General features: G+C 46.7%; 1 protein-coding gene across 3 annotated transcripts in view; it reads right to left on the bottom strand.

The window, feature by feature from the left end:
• Positions 1–21,907, bottom strand: part of MRPL54 (mitochondrial ribosomal protein L54) — a 102,827-nt gene that overhangs the window by 37,387 nt on the left and 43,533 nt on the right. For all 3 annotated transcript variants that reach the window (XM_073685207.1, XM_073685226.1, XM_073685216.1), the window contains exon 2: positions 3,867–4,023. In XM_073685207.1, the coding sequence (XP_073541308.1) occupies positions 3,867–4,023 (157 nt within the window). The remainder of the gene's footprint in view (positions 1–3,866; positions 4,024–21,907) is intronic.

The raw sequence follows: 21,907 nt of genomic DNA, 5'->3' as shown, positions 1-21,907 counted from the left end.
GTAAGTCTTTCAGGGAATCCTGAACCTCTGAACGGATTAAGGACCTCAAATTTGAAGCAAATTCCGGGGTGCTCTCCGCTATGGTTTGGTTAATACAGCCGGCACAAAGCTGTTTCTGCCAATCTATGGAAAGGGGGGCCTGGCATAAGGCGCAAATCCTGTGCTTCCGTTTGGCGCTACTCTTCTTAGGTTCCTAAGGAATGAAGCACATAACTTCCCATTACTATTAAGTGATATTCACGAAGATCACTCGCCCCTGAAGTCACAAAAGGGTACCGGATTTGCAGGCTGTGGCGGGACATAAGATGAATCCCTTCTGGATGGCCCTGAAGCGTCCGACACCTTACTTCTCTTGCTGCCGCTGCGGTTGCTGGAGCGGCCGTCCGTGTGAGAGGCATCCGACTGCTTCTTCCACTGGCGTTGATGAGATGGAGGGGTCAGCTGCTGCTGCTCCTGGCTGTCCTGGTCTGCCATAGCTGCTACACCACAAGAGTATAGGCAGCGTTTGACCAGGACAACCCCTCCACCTTAAATAGGGCACATCTGGAACCTCCTCCGGTTCTTGTGTCCTCCCCCCTCCTGGCACCCACCGGCCGATGTTTGAAAAAAGCCGGCCGGCAAGCGCTTACAGGGCGCCGCCATGTTGGATCTGGGTGCCGCCTTCAGACGTCATCGGGCACGCCTCTCCCAGCGTGCACCGCGCCGTGACGTCAGGTGCGTCACACCCGGAAGACGCCAGCCAGGAGCCTGCGGCAGGGAGAGGACAGCGCAGCGGTCTGCAGGGAACCGGAGCCCTCCTCACCGCCTGCGCACGCTCGGACACTGCTCCAGGGAACCTGGAACCCGGTGCACAGGCTGGTGCCCGCTCTTCCACACCAGAACAGGCCCAGGTAAGTATGGACACCTTTCTTCAGACAGGTTCCCATCAAGGACAGGAAACCAACTGAAGCGAGGGAGAAGTACTGCCCTTTTATTTCAGACGGTTTCCTGTCCTTGGTAGGGCGGATCCCTCTCTCAAGGTGTGCTCATGGGTGAGGGGAAAAAACGGTTTACTGCTTCCGTTAGGGAGTGGGACCTTGTTCCCTCATGGTGATTGATATACGCCTCTGTAGTGTGGTTGTCTGAACGTGGTGACCGAGGAGTTAAGTAAGAAAACCTTTGGGTGCTCTTTCTACTGCCCACAACTCTTTAGATTTGAAGTCTGACCTCTCTTGTAAAGTGACCAAGAAGCTTGTATCTTCTGATGTCTCAGGTGTGCCCCCACAGCTGATTTGATAAACCAGGAAGAAGAGCCGAAGCACAAGCACTCTGCCTGTGGTCAGACCCCATTTCAAATAAGAGACCACCACTGCATCTCCTTTCTGGGTCGCCTCCTCCGGTCCCAACTTCCGGTCACCTGCACGTCTGCGAACCACGTGAAGGAGTGCCATTGCCCAGGGTGCCGTGCTCCAGCGACGCCAGCAGAGCACACCGCCATCCTTTCCGGGTACACCCCCTCCGACATAATTTCAGCACGCCCATTCCCAGTGTGCCTTGCCCGTGACATCAGTGGAATGCACCATCTTCCTGCGCGCCCCTATGATGTCACCCGGCACACCTCTTGCAGATAGGGGCACAGCGGCTGAAGACATGACAAGCATCTATCATCGCCACCCGTATTGAGTCCCCAGTGGACCAGCGGACCGCGCTTCCAGGACCTGAAGGCCGGAATTGCAGGCACGCAGCCTGCTCTTCCAGATGCCAGGACTGGCCTGGGTAAATGCGTTCCTGGTCTTCTTTCACCGCCTGCTTCAGCATTCGGTTCCCATCAAGGACAGGAAACCAACTGATGCGGGAGAAAGGTAGCACCCTTTTATTTCAGTAGGTTTCCTGTCCTTGGTGGGAAGATCCCTCTCTCTGGTGTGCTGTCATGGGTGAAGATAAAACATCAGTTTTGTATTTTTGGAATCAGACAAAGGCAAAATTAGAGACAAAACAAACAGATAGATTTCTTACTTAAAAGGAGTTATCCACAATGAGAGGCACATACCTGCCAGGTATGGGCAGTTCTCATGCATGCCCAGCAGGCACCGTGCACATGGTTTATTCATTAGAATTGGACATGTGCCCAAGACTTACCGTATATGCATGAGGCGATAACGGACCTCTCGCCACCTGCTGTGGGAGTGAAAGGTACTGGATAACTTGAGGAAACGGGGCCCGATGTTTAAGGCTGTACCTGGGTAAAGCGCCTTTACTCAACCTGGCACTTGTTTCTCCTTTGTGCGGCATAAAGTTACATAGTATAAGACCGTACCTGATGGCAGTTTGGGGATTGAATGTGACAGGGATTATCACTGTTGGGAGAGTGCTCCACATATTGCCTTCTATGATATGTGGTGTGATCAGAGCCCAATGCACAATGTGTTCTAGTATACTCTTATGGATCATCTTTGAGAGGGGAAGAAATCAAAGGTTCTGTTTTGTCTTTTAGCGCTAGTTCATGGATTCACATGCTACATGAATTTTAGCAGCTCCTTGAAGAAATCTCATCATCACATAGAAAATATTATTCTCATTTGTGGTGGGGGAAGCACCAGTAACCAAGAGAAAGGTAATTTATGCATTTTTTCTTTGCAATGTAATTGCAATTCCAGCAGAACAGCGATGGAATGGCATTACCGTATATCTTTAAGAAAATAGCGTTTTAGGAGATAACAGGTTCCGTTTAAAAACAACAGTTAGACTAAGTACCCACGATGCAGAAATGCTCAGAATTTTTTCCTGAGCGTTTCTGCATCTCCATGGCAGAAAAAAAAAGCATGCGGATTGTACATGCGGATTGTACATGTGGATTGTACATGTGGATTGTACATGCGGATTGTACATGCGGATTGTACATGCGGATTGTACATGCGTTTTTCCTGCCAGGGACATGCGGATGTGAAGCGTTCTTCACTTGCATTTCTGCATGCGGGTTGACAAGCGCTTTCCAAGCGATTTTAGCATCACTTGGAAAGTGCTTGTCAACTTGGTCACACTATATAAATCCATGCAAACGGCATGGATTTATATACGGTGACCGAAAGAATGGTAAAAAATAAAAAAATAACCCTCCGATGGCCCCCGGTGTCTTGCTTCCCTCCGTCCTGGCTGCCGGCAGAGGTACACTGAAGGACCTGCCGATGTCAGCGTCGTGTGACCAGTCACATGACTATGACATCAGCGCAGGTCCTTCAGTCCATCACGATCTGCTGGCATGAAAGGAAGAGTGCAGCGGGGACCGCCAGAAGGTAAATATAATCTTTATTTTATTCTTTTTTTCACAGTTTCTATGGTACCCGGGTCCGGAGGAGAGTCTCCTGTCCTCTAGACCCGGGTACCATCCGCACATTGGAACGCATGCATTCTGCATGTCCTTATCTAGTGAAGTGGAATGCATGCGATCTAATGCAAGTCAATGACGGCGAAAACGCAGCGCTTCCGCAAAATAATTGGTAGTGCTGCGTTTTTTTCCGTAATGATAATCCACAGCGGAAATTTCCGCAGCATATGCACAGCACATGCAGATTATCATTGGGGAACATGGCAGGTCTTCTACCATGCGTTTTTTAAGCGTTTCTGCAGCGTTTTTGCCACTGCGGAAACGCTTAAAAAATGCATCGTGGGCACACAGCCTCAACAGCATTTTGGGATTTCTGGCATGAAAATTATTCATGAGCTACTAACTTTAATTTACTAAAGAAAATTGTTACAGCTGTTCTTTATAGCTTAAGTGTGGGTCTTCTGAATCATTTCTTGTGACGGCTTATTTGGTTGGAGTGCTAGATGTATAACGGTATTCCTTACTGTTGCTCGGTAAACATGGAAGTAAAGTAGTGAATTACCATTCAGGATACTGAGAGTCATCTTTTAACTTAATATCTGATCCAGACTTGTATATATTCACTCCCATGGCATGGGTCATCAGGATAGCGGGGTCTTTACATACTTCGGGTCCTTTTTGGACCTCTTTAATAGATCCTTTTCCCTTTCCTTTAAACACTGTGAAGAAAACACATTGTTATTTCCAAAAAGGATTTGTAAAAAATGACCATACGATTCCTTCATAGCGGTATTGTAAACATGAGTAGGTCATATAAATCAAACCCATTACATGCAACTATTGCTTTAATACATCTTGACTAAAGTGGACAATATGTTGTAGCAATATCATAAAACCAAGTCACACTATCCACAGACCACAAAGGAAAAATTTATGGTTATGCAGAGGATCCATCATCCCTGCCTTCTCACCACGCCTTTCATCTATGTTTCTACTATTAAAAAGCCTCTTTTCAGACATCTTGTTCCATTGAATACATATGCCCAGAAAAACTCCCAAGTTACACTATATGGACAAAAGGGACACCTACACATGAACCCAGCATTTATCACATCCCATATTAAATCCATAGGCATTAATATGGAGTTGGTCCCCACTTTAGAGCTAAAAGTAGTTGCACTGTTCTGGAAGGCTTTCTACAAGATTTTGGAGGAGTCTGTGGGAATTTTTCGCCATTTCACCCAGAAGGGCATTTGTGATGTCAGACACTTATGTTTGATGAAAAGGCCTGACTCAGAATCTCACGGCTCTGTGCGGCCAGTTAAGGTCTTTCACACCAAGCTCACCAACAGGGTGGGCCATTTATATGGATACACCTAAATTAAATGGGAATGGTTGGTGATATCAACTTCCTGTTTGTGGCACATTAGTATATGGGAGGGGGAAACTTTTCCAGATGGGTGGTGACCATGGCGGCCATTTTGAAGTCGGCAATTTTGGATCCAACTTTATTTTTTTCGATGGGAAGAGGGTCATGTGACGCATCAAACTTATTGATAATTTCATAAGAAAAACAATGGTGTGCTAGGTTTTAACGTAACTTTATTCTTTCAAGAGGTTTTTACAAGTTTATGACCACTTATCAAATGTGTTCAAAGTGCTGCCCATTGTGTTGGATTGTCAATGCAACCCTCTACTCCCACTCTTGACACACTGATAGCAACACCGCAGAAGAAATGCTAGCACAGGCTTCCAGTATCCATTGTTTCAGATGCTGGACATCTCGTATCTCCACAGCATTGACGATTGCCTTCAGATGACCCCAAAGATAAAAAGTCTAACGGGGTCAGATCGGGAGACCTTGGTGGCCATACAACTGGCCCACAACGACCAATCCACTTTCCAGGAAACTGTTCATGTAAGAATGCTCGGACCTGACAGCCATAATGTGGTGGTGCACCATCTTGTTGGAAAAACTCAGGGAATGTGCCATCTTCAGTGCATAAAGAGGGCAACACATCATCATGTAGCAATTTCAGATATCCAGTGGCATTGAGGTTTCCATTGATGAAGAATGGCCCCACTATCTTTGTACCCCATATACCACACCATACCATCAAGATTTTGGATGTGTCTGTGGGAATTTTTCGCCATTTCACCCAGAAGAGCATTTGTGATGTCAGACACTGATGTTTGATGAAAAGGCCTGACTCAGAATCTCATGGCTCTGTGCGGCCAGTTAAGGTCTCTTCCACACCAAGCTCATCTAATCATACATTATGGACCTTGCTTTTTGGACAGCTGCACAGACAAACTGGAACAGAAAAGAGCCTTACCAAACTATTCCCACAAACTTGGAAGAGTACAACTGTCAAAAATGACTTGGCATACTGAAACATTAAGAGGCTTACTGTAAATGCTGAAAAACAACTCCATAGCATTATCCTTCCACCAAACTTTACAGTTGGCACATTGCAGTCAGGTTGGCAACAATCCCCTAGCATTTGCCAAACCCAATACCATTCATCAGACTGCCAGATAGGGAGGTGTGATTAGTCATTATATAGAACAGGTTTCCACTTTTCCAGAGTCCAGTGGCTTACACCATCTGACATTTGGCATTGTGCTTGGTAATGTAAGGCTTGCATGCAGCTGCCCGGCCATGAAAACCCATGTCATGAAGTTCCTGACATACAGTTTTTATGGTTATATTTGGAACTGTGTCGGCGCATGTGCATTGTAGACTAACACGGCTGCTATCTCGATCAGAGGTTTTTAACCACTTTGTGTGCAATTAATGGATAAATTAATATGTTTAAATTATGCTAATTACTAATCAGATTGAGCTTTTTTGATATATACGGTATATAGGCTTCATAAAGATCTACACTGGCTCAAAGAGTAGCGCTAATGTATTGGGCAGAATAAAAGCTTTTTGGCTTTTCACAACCCGGATGGACACTGGCTATTTTTCCTACTATGTGGCATTTTCTCCCAGTTGGTTTCCCATGTTCCTCAGCTCTTGGAGACCCTGCTCTGTAATATTATGCGGACTACCATTTTGTGGCTGAGTTGCTGTGGTTCCTAAACGCTACCACTTTTCAATAACACCACTCGCAGTTGATTGTGAAAATTTCACAAACTGACTTGCATGCATGCTGGAATTCAGTGAGATCTTTAGGAGCCATTTTTATAAATGTATATAAAGACAGACTTCAAGGCTATGGGCTGGATGTTATATACCTGTGCCAATAGGACTGAATGAAAAACCTGTATTTAATGGCTAAGAGGTGTGTCCCAATACTTCTGCCTATATCATGTCTACAATTAACAGAAGTGTGGTTGACACAGTAGCATCACCGGTAGGATTCCAGTGTAAAAAATGTATACGTAACAATTATATGGTCTGTTATATTTCATACAATAATAAGAAAAGAATCAACCCAACATATATCACCTGGAAAAGTCTGACCTCTGGGAACAACACTGATCTCTTAAATAGAGAATTCCCAATGCTGTCTGTTAGGGTGAGCGGCCCCTGCATTTAAATCAGAAAATAGATGGAAAGCTGGTCAGGTAGGCTCCTCCACTCACTTGTATGGGCGTTATAAAAATGCCGTGCATGGATGTTTCTGTATCTCCCATGGAAGTGAAAAGACTTGCAGATGTCTGTACAAACATTTATGACTTAAAGGGGGTCTCCACTTTTTGTTAAAAGGTGCCAATCGGAAATCATCCTGATAGAGTAAAAGAAGCCATCCTTCCACCGCTCAGTGACTGTTAAGTGGCCTTAGTGTTCAGGTGACTGGTGGTTGCGATATCATCTCAGAAGCAGCAGCACAGGGGTGGAGGGCAGATTATGTAATAAGTATGGCTTCTTTTAGAAGAATGGATTCCCATTGGTAACTTTTAATAAAGAATGGAGATCTATTTCAATCTGAGGGGATGCCATAGTTGACTGAGATGTGAATACCACTTTAGACTCTTTGCATTCCTATTTTGATGATTTTTTGGGGCAACATGTGAATAGACATTTATTTTACACTTTGCACACTGTTAATACTTCTGATAAATTTCAGTCTGCTACACGTGCAGTTGTTGCGAAACCTCTGGCAGAGAAAGTGCTCAATCAAGATCTTTAACCTAAGGTGAGTTTATACCACCAAAACTTGCAAAACTAAAAGACTGCCGATCAGCTACTTTTATAATAGGCGGCCATTTAAATAGCCTGTTTAGACAGACAGACTGCAGTTATTAATTGTACAAAAAGATCTGCACATAGGCATTAACATTGTTCTCGGCAGCATAGGACCTATTTACACAGGCTGATGCCAAAAACCATGATCTTTTTACGCCTTTACGACCTTGGATGTATCCATACGTCCAGGTCGCCTGGTACTTACTGACCTTAGATGTATGGATACGTCATGGCGATCGCCCGCGCACAGGAGCCGGATCGCCGCCAGGTGTCAGCTGATTCTGATAGCTGACATCCAGCACAAGACTAGCCCTCACATGACTTTGAAATGAAATCTGGAAAAATTATAGCTCTCAAAACATGGTGATGCAAAAGCCGGAATTAGTCTTACCGGTAATTAGGTTTCCAGGAGTCCATCATGACGGCACTAAGGAGGTCGTCCTTCCTATTCTTTACAGGGATAGGAAATGCGAGAGGTTAAAAGACCCTCCCACCACCCTTTCCTCAGTGCTTTTCCAAGTACCACACCTGGATGAATGCTAAATCTAGTTTATTTGATTTTATACACTTTAGATTGTACAATGCAATATATCAAGAAGGGAGGGAACTAACTGTGCCGTCAGGATGGACTCCTGGAAACATAATTACCGGTAAGACTAATTTCGGCTTTCCAGTACGTCCATCCTGACAGCACTATGGAGAATACCAAAGTATGGCAACTCTAGGGAGGGACCACAGCCTGTAAAACTTTTCGGCTGAAAGCCAACTGATGACCCGAAACAACATCTAATTTATAATGTTTACAGAAGGTGCTTATGTTAGACCATGTGGCTGCACTACAGATTTGCTCCACTGAAGCCCCTGCTCTCTTTGCCCAAGAGGTGGAAACTGCTCTGGTGGAATGGGCCTTCAGTTCCATAGGGTGAGATCTATTTTCTGAAATATAGGCCCCCAAGATAGTAGAAGTAATCCATATGGTTATAGTCTGTTTTGAAGCTTTTTTCCCCCCTATTCTTACCCCCATATTGGACAAATACATTTTGGTCCTGTCTCCAACCCTTAGTCGCCTGAAGATAATTAATTACTGACTCTCTCACATCCAGGGAATGAAGAGACTGTTCTTTGGGGTTACTAGGGTTTTGGCAAAATGAGGGCAAAATCACTTGTGATTAAAATTTTTGGTGGAGACAACCTTTGGTCTAAAGGCTGGGTTAAAGCTAAGTACTATATGGTCATCTAAGATACGAAGATAATGATCCTGAATAGAGAGGGCCTGTATTTCCCCTATTATCTTAGCCGAAGTTATTGCCACTAGAAATGACATTTTGGAGGGACAGATTTGCAATAGCAATACCTTCTGCGGGCTCATAAGGGTGTTTGCATAGAGTGTTAAGGACCAAATTAAGATCCCAGGGAGCAAAAGATTTACTAATTCTAGGTCTTAGCATCTCATCTGTGGGTGGTAAGATTTCTTGAAGCCATCCAGAGACTAAGGGATAGTCAAAAAATATACTTCGGGCCGAAACCTGAACTTTCAAACCCTTATTAAATCCCGCCTGGAGGAAATCTAATATTTTAGGAATATTGGGGTGAAAAGAATCTATCCTTGCATTGCCACTCTCAGAACAGAACCTTTTCCAGATTTTCATATAGATTGCAGAGGTGATGGGTTTTCTGCTTGCTTGCATAGTAGATATTACTTGGTCCGAGAGACCGCGTGCCTTCAGGATCTCCCTTTCAGGATCCAGGCTGATAGCTGGAGTCTTTTCAGATCGTGATGAAACACAGGGCCCTGGTTGAGGAGGTCCTCTCAAAGGCAGAAGAATGGGTTTGTCCTGTGCCATCCTCTTCAGCAGAGGAAACCAACTCCTTTTCAGCTAGTAGGGTACTATTAGGAGGACTTCCGCTTGGTCCTCTTGAATTTTCCGAAGAGTCCGTGATATCAATGCTATAGGACGAAACGAATGGGCTGGACTCAGGCCCCAGTTGTGATTCAAGGCGTCGCCGCCCTCTGGTCTGTCTGCTGGATTTAGAGAAAAGAACCTTCTGACCTTTGCGTTTTCCCTCGTTGCAAAAAGGTCTATTTGGGGAGATCCCCAACGGAAACAACTGCCGGAACACCTCGTTGTTTAGCTCCCATTCCGTCGGTAAGATTTTCTGTCTGCTTAGATAGTCCACCATTATGTTCCTGGTCCCTGCTAGATGGACCGCCGAAATAGACCAGATCGCTTTTTCCGCCCAGGAAAAAATCCTTGTGGCTAGGTCCTGGAGTGCTGGGTGCCTTGGGCCCCCATGGTGCCGTAGGAAGGAAACTGCTGTCATGTTGTCTGATAAGATCTTCACGTATTGAGTCCTTAACCGAGCTTGGGTGCGCTTTAGCGTCTCCCATATTGCGCGTAGCTCTCTGTAATTGGATGAGCATGCCTGGACTTCTCCTGGCCAAGTAGCCTGAAGAAATTCTTCCTGTAGATGTGCTCCCCATCCTGACTTGCTTGCGTCGGTGGTAGTAATGGTGACACAAGGGGATGTTATCCATGGGATCCCTTTCTTCAGATTTTCTAGGTTCAACCACCAAATTAGAGATCTCCTTACTCTTGGGGATAAGCAGATCGCTCTGTCTAAGGTTATCCGCCTTCTGTCCTAGGCAGAGAGAACTGCTCTCTGGAGATCCCTTGAGTGGAACTGGCTCCAGCAGACACAGGGAATGCAAGATGTTAGGGTGCCCAGTACCTTCATAGCCATCCTGATGGATTTCCAACCTTTTAGAAATGTCTGGACTCTGTCCCTTACCATCCTCTGCTTCACTTCTGGTAAGACAGATATTCTTGCTTCAGAGTCAGAAGTATCCCCAAAAGTATCTTTCTGGTTCCCGGCATCAAATTTGATTTTTCCTGGTTGATAATCCAACCTAAATCCTGAAGAGTCGTGACGGCTATGCTCAGGTGACTCCGAAGTTCTTCTTCTGAGCTGGCTATCAGAAGAAAGTCGTCCAGGTAAGGCACTATGATTATGTTTTTCCTCAGGTAGGCAACTACTTCTGAATTCAACTTCATGAAGACTCTCAGCGCTGACGCTAGGCCAAAGGGAAGGCACTGAAACTGAAAGTGGCAAGTTTTTTCCCGAACCCTTATTGCAAAACGGAGATATTTTTGACAAAGGGGGTGAATGGGAACATGGTAATATGCATTTATTTTTTAAGTCTATTGTACACATGAATGCATTTTTGTCTATTAAAGGGATAGTTGTTTTTATTGACTCCATTCTGAAACGTTTGTACTTTATCCAGTGGTTCAGGGATTTTAAATTATTATTGTGCGCGATTTTCACGAAGGTTTCTTTATTGTAAACAATGTTGAATAATGCCCTCGACCAGTCTCCTGTAGCGTAACCTGAATTTCTGACTGCATGGGACAATTTAAAGACTGGGAGTGGGGGTCTGTTATACTGAACCTTTCCGGTGGCAGGCGAATAAATTCTAGGGAATATCCTTGGGAAATTATCTTTAGTACCCATGGGTCCCGAGTTATCCCTGCCCACCTTTTGGCGAAGTAACTGAGACGCCCCCCCCCCCAGGTCCATGGCGTCATTGCCTTTTGGACTCAGAACTGGAACCAAAGAGAGGGGCTCTACCTCTACCCCCTTTAGAGTAGCTCCATCTTCCAGTTTTTCCCTTCCCCGATACTCCTGTCTCTGGGGCGGGCGGGATTTCTGAAAGGGCTGAAATTCTTTAGTTTTTTTCCTCAGGGAATCCCTTTTTCTTATCGGAGGCCTTTTCCAAGATATCATCTAGGATCGGCCCTAATACCCTTAAACCTGAAAATGGAATGGCACATAATTTATTTTTTGATTGGACATCCCCAGACCACGTTTTCATCCAGATGGCCCGCCGGGCTGCATTAGACAAAGAGTTATTGCGGGCCGCGAACCTGACTGACTCAGCGGAAGCGTCCGCCATGAATCCCGTGGTCAATCTTAACAATGGGAGAAAATCTATTATGTCCTCTCTGGGAGTCTTATTTCTGATATGTTCCTCCAGTTAGTCGATCCACAAATACATGGATCTCGCCACTGAAGTGGCAGCTATGTTTGCCTTCACTGTTGCCGCCGATGCTTCCCAAGCTCTTTTAAGTAGTCCGTCCTCTTTCCGGTCCATCGGGTCTTTTAGACTTGATGAATCCTCAAAGGGAATAGATGGTTTTTTTGGCTACCTTAGCCACTGGAACATCCAATTTTTGGAACCTCGTCCCAGATCTTTATGTCCTCTGACTCAAAGGGGAGTCGGAGCCTGAAATCTCAGGGCACCATCAGCCTTTTCTCTGCTTCTTCCCACTCCTCCAAAATCATTTCTCGAATATGGTGGTTTACCGGAAAGACTCTGTCTCTGAATCCGCCAAACATCTCATCCTGTATCGTCTGATTATTCTGGGTTTTTTCTACTGGGTGCTTCTTACAGCCTTCAGGAGTTTATCCGTATTTTCTGAAGAAAATTGACAAAAAGATATCCATCTCTGGAGTATCCGACACCATCTCCCCTTCTTCCTCTGGATCCGAGGAAGGAGCAGAACATCTTCCTCAGAAATTGCTTCCATTTCCCACCTGGGTCGCTTAACACGGGGACCCGGCTGAGTTGTAGGAGTGGGAATTAGGCTGGAGACCGAAGCCTGCAAAGCCTCTCTAATCATAGATCTCATTTCGGTTAGAAGGGTAGATCTTGCTTCCCTAACGATCTTTGAGGTGCAGGTTGCACATAGAGGCTTGCCGGAGTCGCCAAACTTTTTGTTACATATGGCATATCTCCTAGACTTCCCTGATCCTTTATCCTTGGATGGGGTAGGTGTTGCCATGTCCTAATATCGATATAGGTGTGTTAGTTTCTCCCTCTAATACTCCCCCAGCCTCCCTCATATGCTGTGTTACTCTTACTCACAGATACCGGGGACTGCTCCTTTGGGGCATCAGACCTATCTGTATCCGCCATGGTGCAGCTCAACTCTGGGATTTCTTCTCCCCCCTTAACGGACGCCAGGTAGCTTTTATCCTACCTTCGTCATCATGTCTCCTAACGCCTTGCGTCCAAGAAGAGGATGGTTCGCGCGCTCCCTGGTGACGTCACCGTAAGTGCGCCGAACTACCGCCGCCCGCTCTCTGATATGACGGTGTCCCTGGCCGGCGCGAGCAGAGAGCCCCCGCTCTGGGGGAAGCGGCTCAAGACCCCAGGAGCTCATCAGCTCGACTGGGACATGGCTGAGTAACCCCCCCTTGCGGGGGGTGTCGGCCACCGGGCTTCTTGACAGGGGAAGGAGAGGCCGGAACCCCCCCCCTCAATCCTCCTGGGCCCCAAGTAAGTTTCTTCAGCGCCTCACTCTTCTCTCTTGCACCTGTCCTCTACAGGGACAGGAAAAACACTGGGGAAAGGGTGGTGGGAGGGGCTTTTAACCTCTCAGATTTCCTGTCCCTGTAAAGAATAGGAAGGACGACCTCCTTAGTGCCGTCAGGATGGACATACTGGAAAACTAGTTTTTGCAACAAAAAAAAAAGCATCTTTTAGTGTATAACAGCAGCCAAACATAAAACCACAATATAAATCTGGTATCGCTGTAATCGCACCAACCCGAAGAATAAAGTCATCTAATCACTTGTACCACACAAGGAACAGCATAAAAAATAATTAAAACCAATTCTTCACCTGCTGTTGATTTGTTCATTTTCCTCCCAAAGATCGCGATAAGGCTCAGCTCACATTTATTCTGCGCTCTGTGCTGAACACTTGCACCGGAGTTTCCGTGTAAATCTCTGAAATACATGATTCAGACAAAACCACCGGCGGAACATTCCATATAAATAGGCAGAAGGAAGCACTGTGGACGTCGTCTGGCCTGTGATCCAGCGGTGTCCGTCTTTTTAGGCATTAATAAAAGCGCGGTCGGCCACAGTTTTGTGCACTTATGAAAAGAAGGACAACGCTGAACAGAGGCTAGGTGGAGTCAAGAGTAACTCTGCTGCCTCATTATAGTGAAGGGATCCCTCAGAGGTTTCGCCTTCATCGCGCAAATCGGAGACTCTGATGGAAACCCCAATATAAGTGCTCAGCATAGAGCGCAAGATGAATGTGATCCAAATGTTATGTAAAATGTTCCTAACAAAAGCTTCAAATCAGTCCTCAAAAAAGCAAGTACCCAGTCAGGTCCGCCATCTGTCAATGGAAATATAGAGGGCTTCCAGGCTACTGGTACTACAAACGTTCTGGAAAAGCGCTATGACCCCTCACCCAGCAAAAGAAATCCAGCAAATTCTGTGCTCCCAAATACAAATGCCCCCCTACCTTGTTAGCCACAGTGGGCCTAAACCGCAGTTAGTGTCCACATGTTTGCCATTTCTGTAGCGATGAGAGCCTGACTAATTTACAGGTGCATGTCTCGAGAATCACGAGCTGGGCATAACGTACTGGTCACCACAACGTAATGGTCACTACAACAGCAGTTTGAAATTTTCACTCAGCAACATACACTGCTGCTTGTTTCTGGAAAACACCCATGGTGTGAAAATCGCTCCAGAGTTATTACCTGACAAAGTGACAGTGGTCAGAATTGTAAAATTTGGCCTGGTCATGAAGGTATAAACAAGCTTGGGGGGTAAAGGGGTTAAGCAAACCAAAAGATAATTTCACAGGACGAATGAGCGCCTTCGTACTACCAGTAATGTGGAAGCCCCCTATATTTCCATTGACAGATGAGGGACCTGAGTGGGGGCTTTTTTTTATAGATGGAGTTGAAGTTTTTATTGGGAACATTTTACATAACGTTTGGGATCACATTTATCCAGCGCTCGACGCTGAGTACTTATATCGGGGTTTCCATCTAAATTTCTAAGTGACGTGACTCAGATGAAACCCCCGAGGGATTCATCCATTATAATGAGGCAGCAGAGTTACTCTGGATTCTGTCTAGCTTCTATTCGGCTTTTCATAGTTGTACAAAACTGTGGTGAACCACGCTTTTATGCACGCCTAAAAGGACAGACACTGCCGGATCATAGGCAAGACAGAATCCACAGTGCCTCCATCTGCCTCATTATAGGGAATCTTCCACCAAGGGTTCCGCCTAAATCATGTATTTCAGAGATTTGCACGGAAACCCAGGTGTAAGTGCTCAGTGTAGAGTGCAGGATAAATGTGAGCTGAGCCTTACTGCGGTCTTTGGGAGGCAGAAATGAACAAAAAAAATTTATTAATGTAATGTTTTATTATTTTTATTAGATTTTTACAATTTTTTTGTACTTTATTTTTTTTAAACGTTTATACTTAGTCCCTCTATGGGATTTTCACAGGTATAATGCACTTTTTCCAGGCCAGAACACGACTAGTGGGAATGGCCTCACATCATAAACACTAAAAAACAAAAAAAAAAACCCTTTATACTCATCTACTAATTCCACTTCCACTTTGCACCAGTCTTTCATTTGTCCTGCAATAACGATGTGCCACCACTGCAGCCAACAATTGCTGTAATGTTTAATAGCAACTGCAGGAATAACCGCTGAGGTCAGTGATTGGCTGCAGTGGTCAATTGGACATGGGTGGCATGTTATTAGGGTAGGACAAATAAAAGACTGGTATGGAGCAGCGGGGGGGAATTAGCAGGTAAGTATAAGTTGTTTTATTACACCACATTTTTAAAGAAGTATTGTGAGGAGATAAGAATGTATTTCAATCCACAATTGGTCAAAAAACAAAGCTCACATCTCTCCTAAACGGGTTTCACAAATCCATGAAACACAGACCATTCTTGAGGTTGATACACGTCCGCTCTGGAATAACCGTTTCATATATGCCAGTGAAGCAGCAGCTTGATCAGCTCTTGAATCCTGGTAGTCGGGCCGAGTCTACTGACGTCAGAATGGTATGTGGTTTCATGGATATGAGAACTGGCCATACGGTTCTTATATTCCATGTCATGTATTGTAAGTTGGCTATGAATATTAGAGAAACACTCCCATTAAAATGTTTTTCCTCTTAATATACTGCAGTCATCGTATTAAATAGCGCCATTGATTCCACATAGCTTTATATTATCGGCACTGTCCCCCATTGGGGCTCACACTCTAGATTTCCTATAAGTAATTGTTTGGGGTATGGGATGTAAAATGCAGAAACTGTATTGTAAAGGGTCAAGAAAAGTTATCTGAGGGATAGCGGATTAGAGGAGAGTTGCGTTTAGAGATAAAGGGGAAATTAGAGACATGTCTGTAGTTACCAGTGCAGTTCTTCCCGTATGACTGGAAGCTTCCGGAAGGAATACATTTCTTACAATAGCCAAGATTCCAGCAGGCAGGCCAAACAACTTTGTAACGCAAATATCTGCAGGTTAATAACCTCTAGAGCAGGAGTCTCAAACATGCGGCCCGCAGTCACTGGTGCTCCCATGATGATTGCGGCCCAGTCCTTGGATGCACATTCAAATGAAATGTATCGAGACGAAGACACAATCTCTCTGCTTTGAGAAACCAATATGAGCCACCGGCCAATCAGAGCCCGGCAGTTAATGCCAGCAGGCCGGCGCGGGCAGCGTGTGACGTCCCTGCCATGTGCCGCCCAGGATGCGGAGGAGAAGAGGATTTTGTTCACCAAGGGAATAGAGGTCAGACGAGAAGGATTTTTTTTTCAATGTGTATGTGAAGCATGGCAGAATTGGGGAAAGATGCTGACCAGAATGGGGACATTACTATAAGATGCTGGTCAGAATTGCTATATGGTGCTAATTGTATGACAAATTTACTGTCTGTGGCAAATTAGGGTACATAAAATGGAAATAATTGTAAAAATGTAAAAAAAATATGAAAATAAAGTATGATTTTTTTACACTAAAAATTAGGTATTATGTATAAACTGAAGTAAACAAAAAAATGCACGTTTATTATCGCCACACCCATAATGACCCAAGCTATAAAACTCTGCCAATTAAAAAATAAAAATAAAAAAAGCCAAAATAGTTTAAAAAAAATAAAGGTGTATAGAAAAAAATATGGCATCACTAAACAGGTCATTTCGTCCAGCAAAGAATGCGACCCTTCAAATTCACATTTTTTCTATGTGTGGCCCATATACCCAGCCGAGTTTGAGACGAGACCCCTTCCTTAGAGACATGACAGGTTCACTGTAAGTTACCGCATGTCAGCCTCCACACACACTACATTCCCCTCCCCCTCCAACAAACATTTCCAGAAAGAGGACAGAACTTGATTGCTGCAGTGTGTGTTGCACATCATTAGTTTTCATCCCTATTGTATTTGAGCTGCCACGAGGGCAGGTGGGGCTCGTGTGCCAGGGCTGCCACGAGGGCAGGTGGGGCTCGTGTGCCAGGGCTGTCACGAGGGCAGGTGGGGCTCGTGTGCCAGGGCTGCCACGAGGGCAGGTGGGGCTCGTGTGCCAGGGCTGCCACGAGGGCAGGTGGGGCTCGTGTGCCAGGGCTGCCACGAGGGCAGGTGGGGCTCGTGTGCCAAGGCTGCTACAAAGGCAGGTGGGGCTCGTGTGCCAGGGCTGCCACGAGGGCAGGTGGGGCTCGTGTGCCAGGGCTGCCACGAGGGCAGGTGGGGCTCGTGTGCCAGGGCTGCCACGAGGGCAGGTGGGGCTCGTGTGCCAGGGCTGCCACGAGGGCAGGTGGGGCTCGTGTGCCAGGGCTGCCACGAGGGCAGGTGGGGCTCGTGTGCCAGGGCTGCCACGAGGGCAGGTGGGGCTCGTGTGCCAGGGCTGCCACGAGGGCAGGTGGGGCTCGTGTGCCAGGGCTGCCACGAGGGCAGGTGGGGCTCGTGTGCCAGGGCTGCCACGAGGGCAGGTGGGGCTCGTGTGCCAGGGCTGCCACGAGGGCAGGTGGGGCTCGTGTGCCAGGGCTGCTACAAAGGCAGGTGGGGCTCGTGTGCCAGGGCTGCCACAAAGGCAGGTGGGGCTCGTGTGCCAGGGCTGCCACGAGGGCAGGTGGGGCTCGTGTGCCAGGGCTGCCACGAGGGCAGGTGGGGCTCGTGTGCCAGGGCTGCCACGAGGGCAGGTGGGGCTCGTGTGCCAGGGCTGCCACGAGGGCAGGTGGGGCTCGTGTGCCAGGGCTGCCACGAGGGCAGGTGGGGCTCGTGTGCCAGGGCTGCCACGAGGGCAGGTGGGGCTCGTGTGCCAGGGCTGCCACGAGGGCAGGTGGGGCTCGTGTGCCAGGGCTGCCACGAGGGCAGGTGGGGCTCGTGTGCCAGGGCTGCCACGAGGGCAGGTGGGGCTCGTGTGCCAGGGCTGCCACGAGGGCAGGTGGGGCTCGTGTGCCAGGGCTGCCACGAGGGCAGGTGGGGCTCGTGTGCCAGGGCTGCTACAAAGGCAGGTGGGGCTCGTGTGCCAGGGCTGCTACAAAGGCAGGTGGGGCTCGTGTGCCAGGGCTGCCACGAGGGCAGGTGGGGCTTGTGTGCCAGGGCTGCCACGAGGGCAGGTGGGGCTCGTGTGCCAGGGCTGTCACGAGGGCAGGTGGGGCTCGTGTGCCAGGGCTGTCACGAGGGCAGGTGGGGCTCGTGTGCCAGGGCTGCCACGAGGGCAGGTGGGGCTCGTGTGCCAGGGCTGCCACGAGGGCAGGTGGGGCTCGTGTGCCAGGGCTGCCACGAGGGCAGGTGGGGCTCGTGTGCCAGGGCTGCCACGAGGGCAGGTGGGGCTCGTGTGCCAGGGCTGCCACGAGGGCAGGTGGGGCTCGTGTGCCAGGGCTGCCACGAGGGCAGGTGGGGCTCGTGTGCCAAGGCTGCTACAAAGGCAGGTGGGGCTCGTGTGCCAAGGCTGCTACAAAGGCAGGTGGGGCTCGTGTGCCAAAGCTGCTACAAAGGCAGGTGGGGCTCGTGTGCCAAGGCTGCTACAAAGGCAGGTGGGGCTCGTGTGCCAAGGCTGCTACAAAGGCAGGTGGGGCTCGTGTGCCAAGGCTGCTACAAAGGCAGGTGGGGCTCGTGTGCCAAGGCTGCTACAAAGGCAGGTGGGGCTCGTGTGCCAAGGCAGCTACAAAGGCAGGTGGGGCTCGTGTGCCAAGGCTGCTACAAAGGCAGGTGGGGCTCGTGTGTCCAACACTGATGGAACATGTCAGTAAGGAACAGGCCAAGGCAAAATAGGCATATGTAGCAGGGTTGCTTGATTTTGAATTTTTCAGTACAGCTTCAAGAAATCATGGACAGACCATCATTTTTTTTACCATAATGAATCATTAAGATAAGTGATATCCTGTTTCTCCAAAAAATAAGCTGTACCCCGAAAATAAGCCCTAGCAGGAATTTACGGCCTTTTTGGACTAGGATTGAAATAAAATCCCTACTCCAAAAACAAGCCCTAGTTGCTGTTCAATGAGGAAGTCTTCAGGCAGCTAAAAAAGTTAAAGAATACAGCAGGACCCTTAAAGAAATCAGACACCCCCAAATAAAAATCGCACTAACCAGACACTAAACAAATACAGCTAGCAAGTGCCGATGGTGGATGGGCTCTCACACAGAGATCTAGGGGCTGTCCGGTCCCTCACCGTTCCAGCTGCATTGCACTGCAGATCGCATACAAACACATCGGGTCCCCGTATCACTCTGCTCTAATTCTGTGCTGGTGATACTGCTTCCGGCCAGCAGAGGGAGACAAACGCTGAGGAATGCTGGGAGACTTGACAGCGATGCAGATTTGTATGCGAGAGCCCATTCACTTGCCAACTCTATTGTTGAGGGTCTGGTAAGTGCAATTGTTTTGGGGGTAAACAGAAAATAGAGAATAATAAATGTAAAACTGGAAATGAAAATATAAATAATGTATATATTTAGCCAGTATATGGTACCACATACAAAAAAAGAAAAAGCAATAGAGTGGGACCAAATGCTCAGTTCAAAATTAATAGGACCTCACAATGTCAAGTACAATATAGCAAAACAGGAGCCTATATTAAAACTTAGCTTTTACTAAGTTACTAAAATGAAAAAAGAAGTGCTGCCTAAAAAAGGTTGGAACTAGGGTATATGACCTTTGGCATAAGATGAAGGCCCAGGAGCCTATAAGATTAGACAAAAACAGGAGGGACCCACTTTACTCTGCAATAATTGCCACAGAGACCCTACTTGTGCTAGAGGTACCCTAAAGACTCCATCAAGGGAAGAAACGTGTCAAGAAGCACACAGTAAGAGGGCAGGGCCTCCTTATTGGGGCTAGTTGTGAACTGCCCTTGTCAGGGCAGGAGCTTTTGGGAATTCAGGCAATTTAGTCCCTATAGGAATATATAGGGCCATACTGTATCCCATATCTCCTGGGTGGATTCTTACCAGGATTGACATTGCTTCCCCCTATGTGAATGAACAACATCAATTGGGTGAGGACGTTCCTATTTTTTTTCACTGCTTGGTTATATTACATGCCATAAACTGTTCATAGGATGACCGCCCCCCAAGCAGGCACTATTGTCATGTGCACGGTTTACTCACTTCTATCATTCACTATGATCTAATATGTGCATTCTGGCTTGTTTCTATACCATATCTGACCGCTGTCAGCTGATATTTAATTATGAAATTTTAGAATGTGACCACTGTAGGCTTATATACTGTCATAATTAGCCAGAATCTAAAAATAAAATCCAGAAAATCACATTATATGATTATTACATAATTAATTAGGGTGATTAAACACCTGTAGAGAGGGAGGAGTTCAGAGGATAAATTCCCAGGCCTTTAGAGCATTTGGTATGGGGTAGGCCTGGAGGTGAAAGCTAAACCTTGTGGCAACAAGAACTGAGCAATAGTGTTGAGCGAGTATGTTCTATTAACCCTTTCGGCGAGTATGTTCGGGCCGAGCTGCGAGTAGTTACAGCTGCTCGGTGATATGGTTGAATCCCTCCCGTGCGCATGATATGTGACAGTTTGACAGCTTTATTACATGTGAGGAATGTCCATGTTGAGTGCGGTACACACCATGTCACCAAACAGCACAGTGAGTTTCTGTAGCCCTATATACAGGCCCACTGACTGATTACAAGATTGTAGACACCAGTGATGCTAATTAGTGGACACAACTTGACTTAACATGTCCCTTTTATCACATTTTCAGGGGTACCATCATTTCTGTCCAGGCCTATTTCATGAGTTACATTTTTTTAAAAATCTGTGGAAGCAGGGCTGAAAACCAATGTCTGATTTTCATTTATTCATTTTGATAGATTTTTAATTATTACTTTTGTCAGATTCAAGTTATGTATTATACACATACACATATTCAAGTTATATATATATACACACACCGTATATTCCGGCGTATAAGACGACTTTTGAAGACTGAAAAATCTTCTGTCTAGTCTGGGGTCGTCTTATACGCCGGTAATGCTTTTGAACTTTCAGAAATTGACATGCGGGGATAGTCTGGGGGTGTTAATAAGCTGCCGTGGCCGTATCCCTGCCATGTCGGAGTTAATATAAGGTGGAGGGAGTTAAAATACGGCGGCGGTGGGTCCAGACAGTCAGCGCTTCTGTGCTGAAACTGACACATCGCTTCTGTGCCGACAGCTTTCACTTGTCACAGAAGCGCTGCGCTGTGTCCGGAGCTGGGAAGTTCGCATCGCTTCTGTGACAATATATGAAAAGCCGGCAATTCAGCAGCGGCATAAGCCGGCACCCGACAATTTAGAATAGAAAGAATAGAGCTTCACACATAGATTAGATAGATAGAAACATGTCAGTCACATATATATGAAGTACAGTGACAGTGTTGATTACTGTACTTGTCATTTAGTGTAAAGGATTTATTAAAACAAATAATAGTGTTTTCATGCGCTGTGTCTTTAAAAAAGCCGGCCGGCAATTCAGCATCTGTACCCGACAATTTATAACAGACAGAATAGAGCTTCACACATAGATTAGATAGATAGAAACATGTCAGTCACATATATAAGAAGTACAGTGACAGTGTTGCTTACTGTACTTGTCATTTAGTGTAAAGGATTTATTAAAAAAAAAATTGGCGTGGGGTTCCCCTTAATTTTAGGCTCTAGCGGAGGTTAAGCAGACGGCTGGGGCAGATGTTTGAAGCCTGGGAAGGGGTTAATACCCACGGAGCTTCCCAGGCTACTAATATCAGCCCCCAGATGAATACCTAGCCTTTACTAGCTATTAAAATGGGGGATCCCAAAAAAATGACGTGGGGTCCCCCCTATTTTAATAGCTAGCAAAGGCTAGGCAGACAGCTGGGGGCTGATATTAATAGCCCAGGAAGGGAGCCATGAATATTGGCCCCCTACCAGGCTAGAAACACCAGCCGTCAGCCGCCCCAGAAATGGCGCATCCATAGGATGCGCCAATTCTGGCACTTAGCCTCGCTCTTCCACGCTGCCCTGATGCGGTGGCAGGGGGTAATAGGGTTGGGGTTGATGTCAGCTTATAAT

Source organism: Phyllobates terribilis, unplaced genomic scaffold (genome assembly GCF_046119375.1).
Source record: "Phyllobates terribilis strain yellow unplaced genomic scaffold, ASM4611937v1 Scaffold_1__5_contigs__length_1240528914, whole genome shotgun sequence".
NCBI lineage: Eukaryota > Metazoa > Chordata > Amphibia > Anura > Dendrobatidae > Phyllobates > Phyllobates terribilis.
This window is presented reverse-complemented; position numbering and strand designations above follow the sequence as displayed.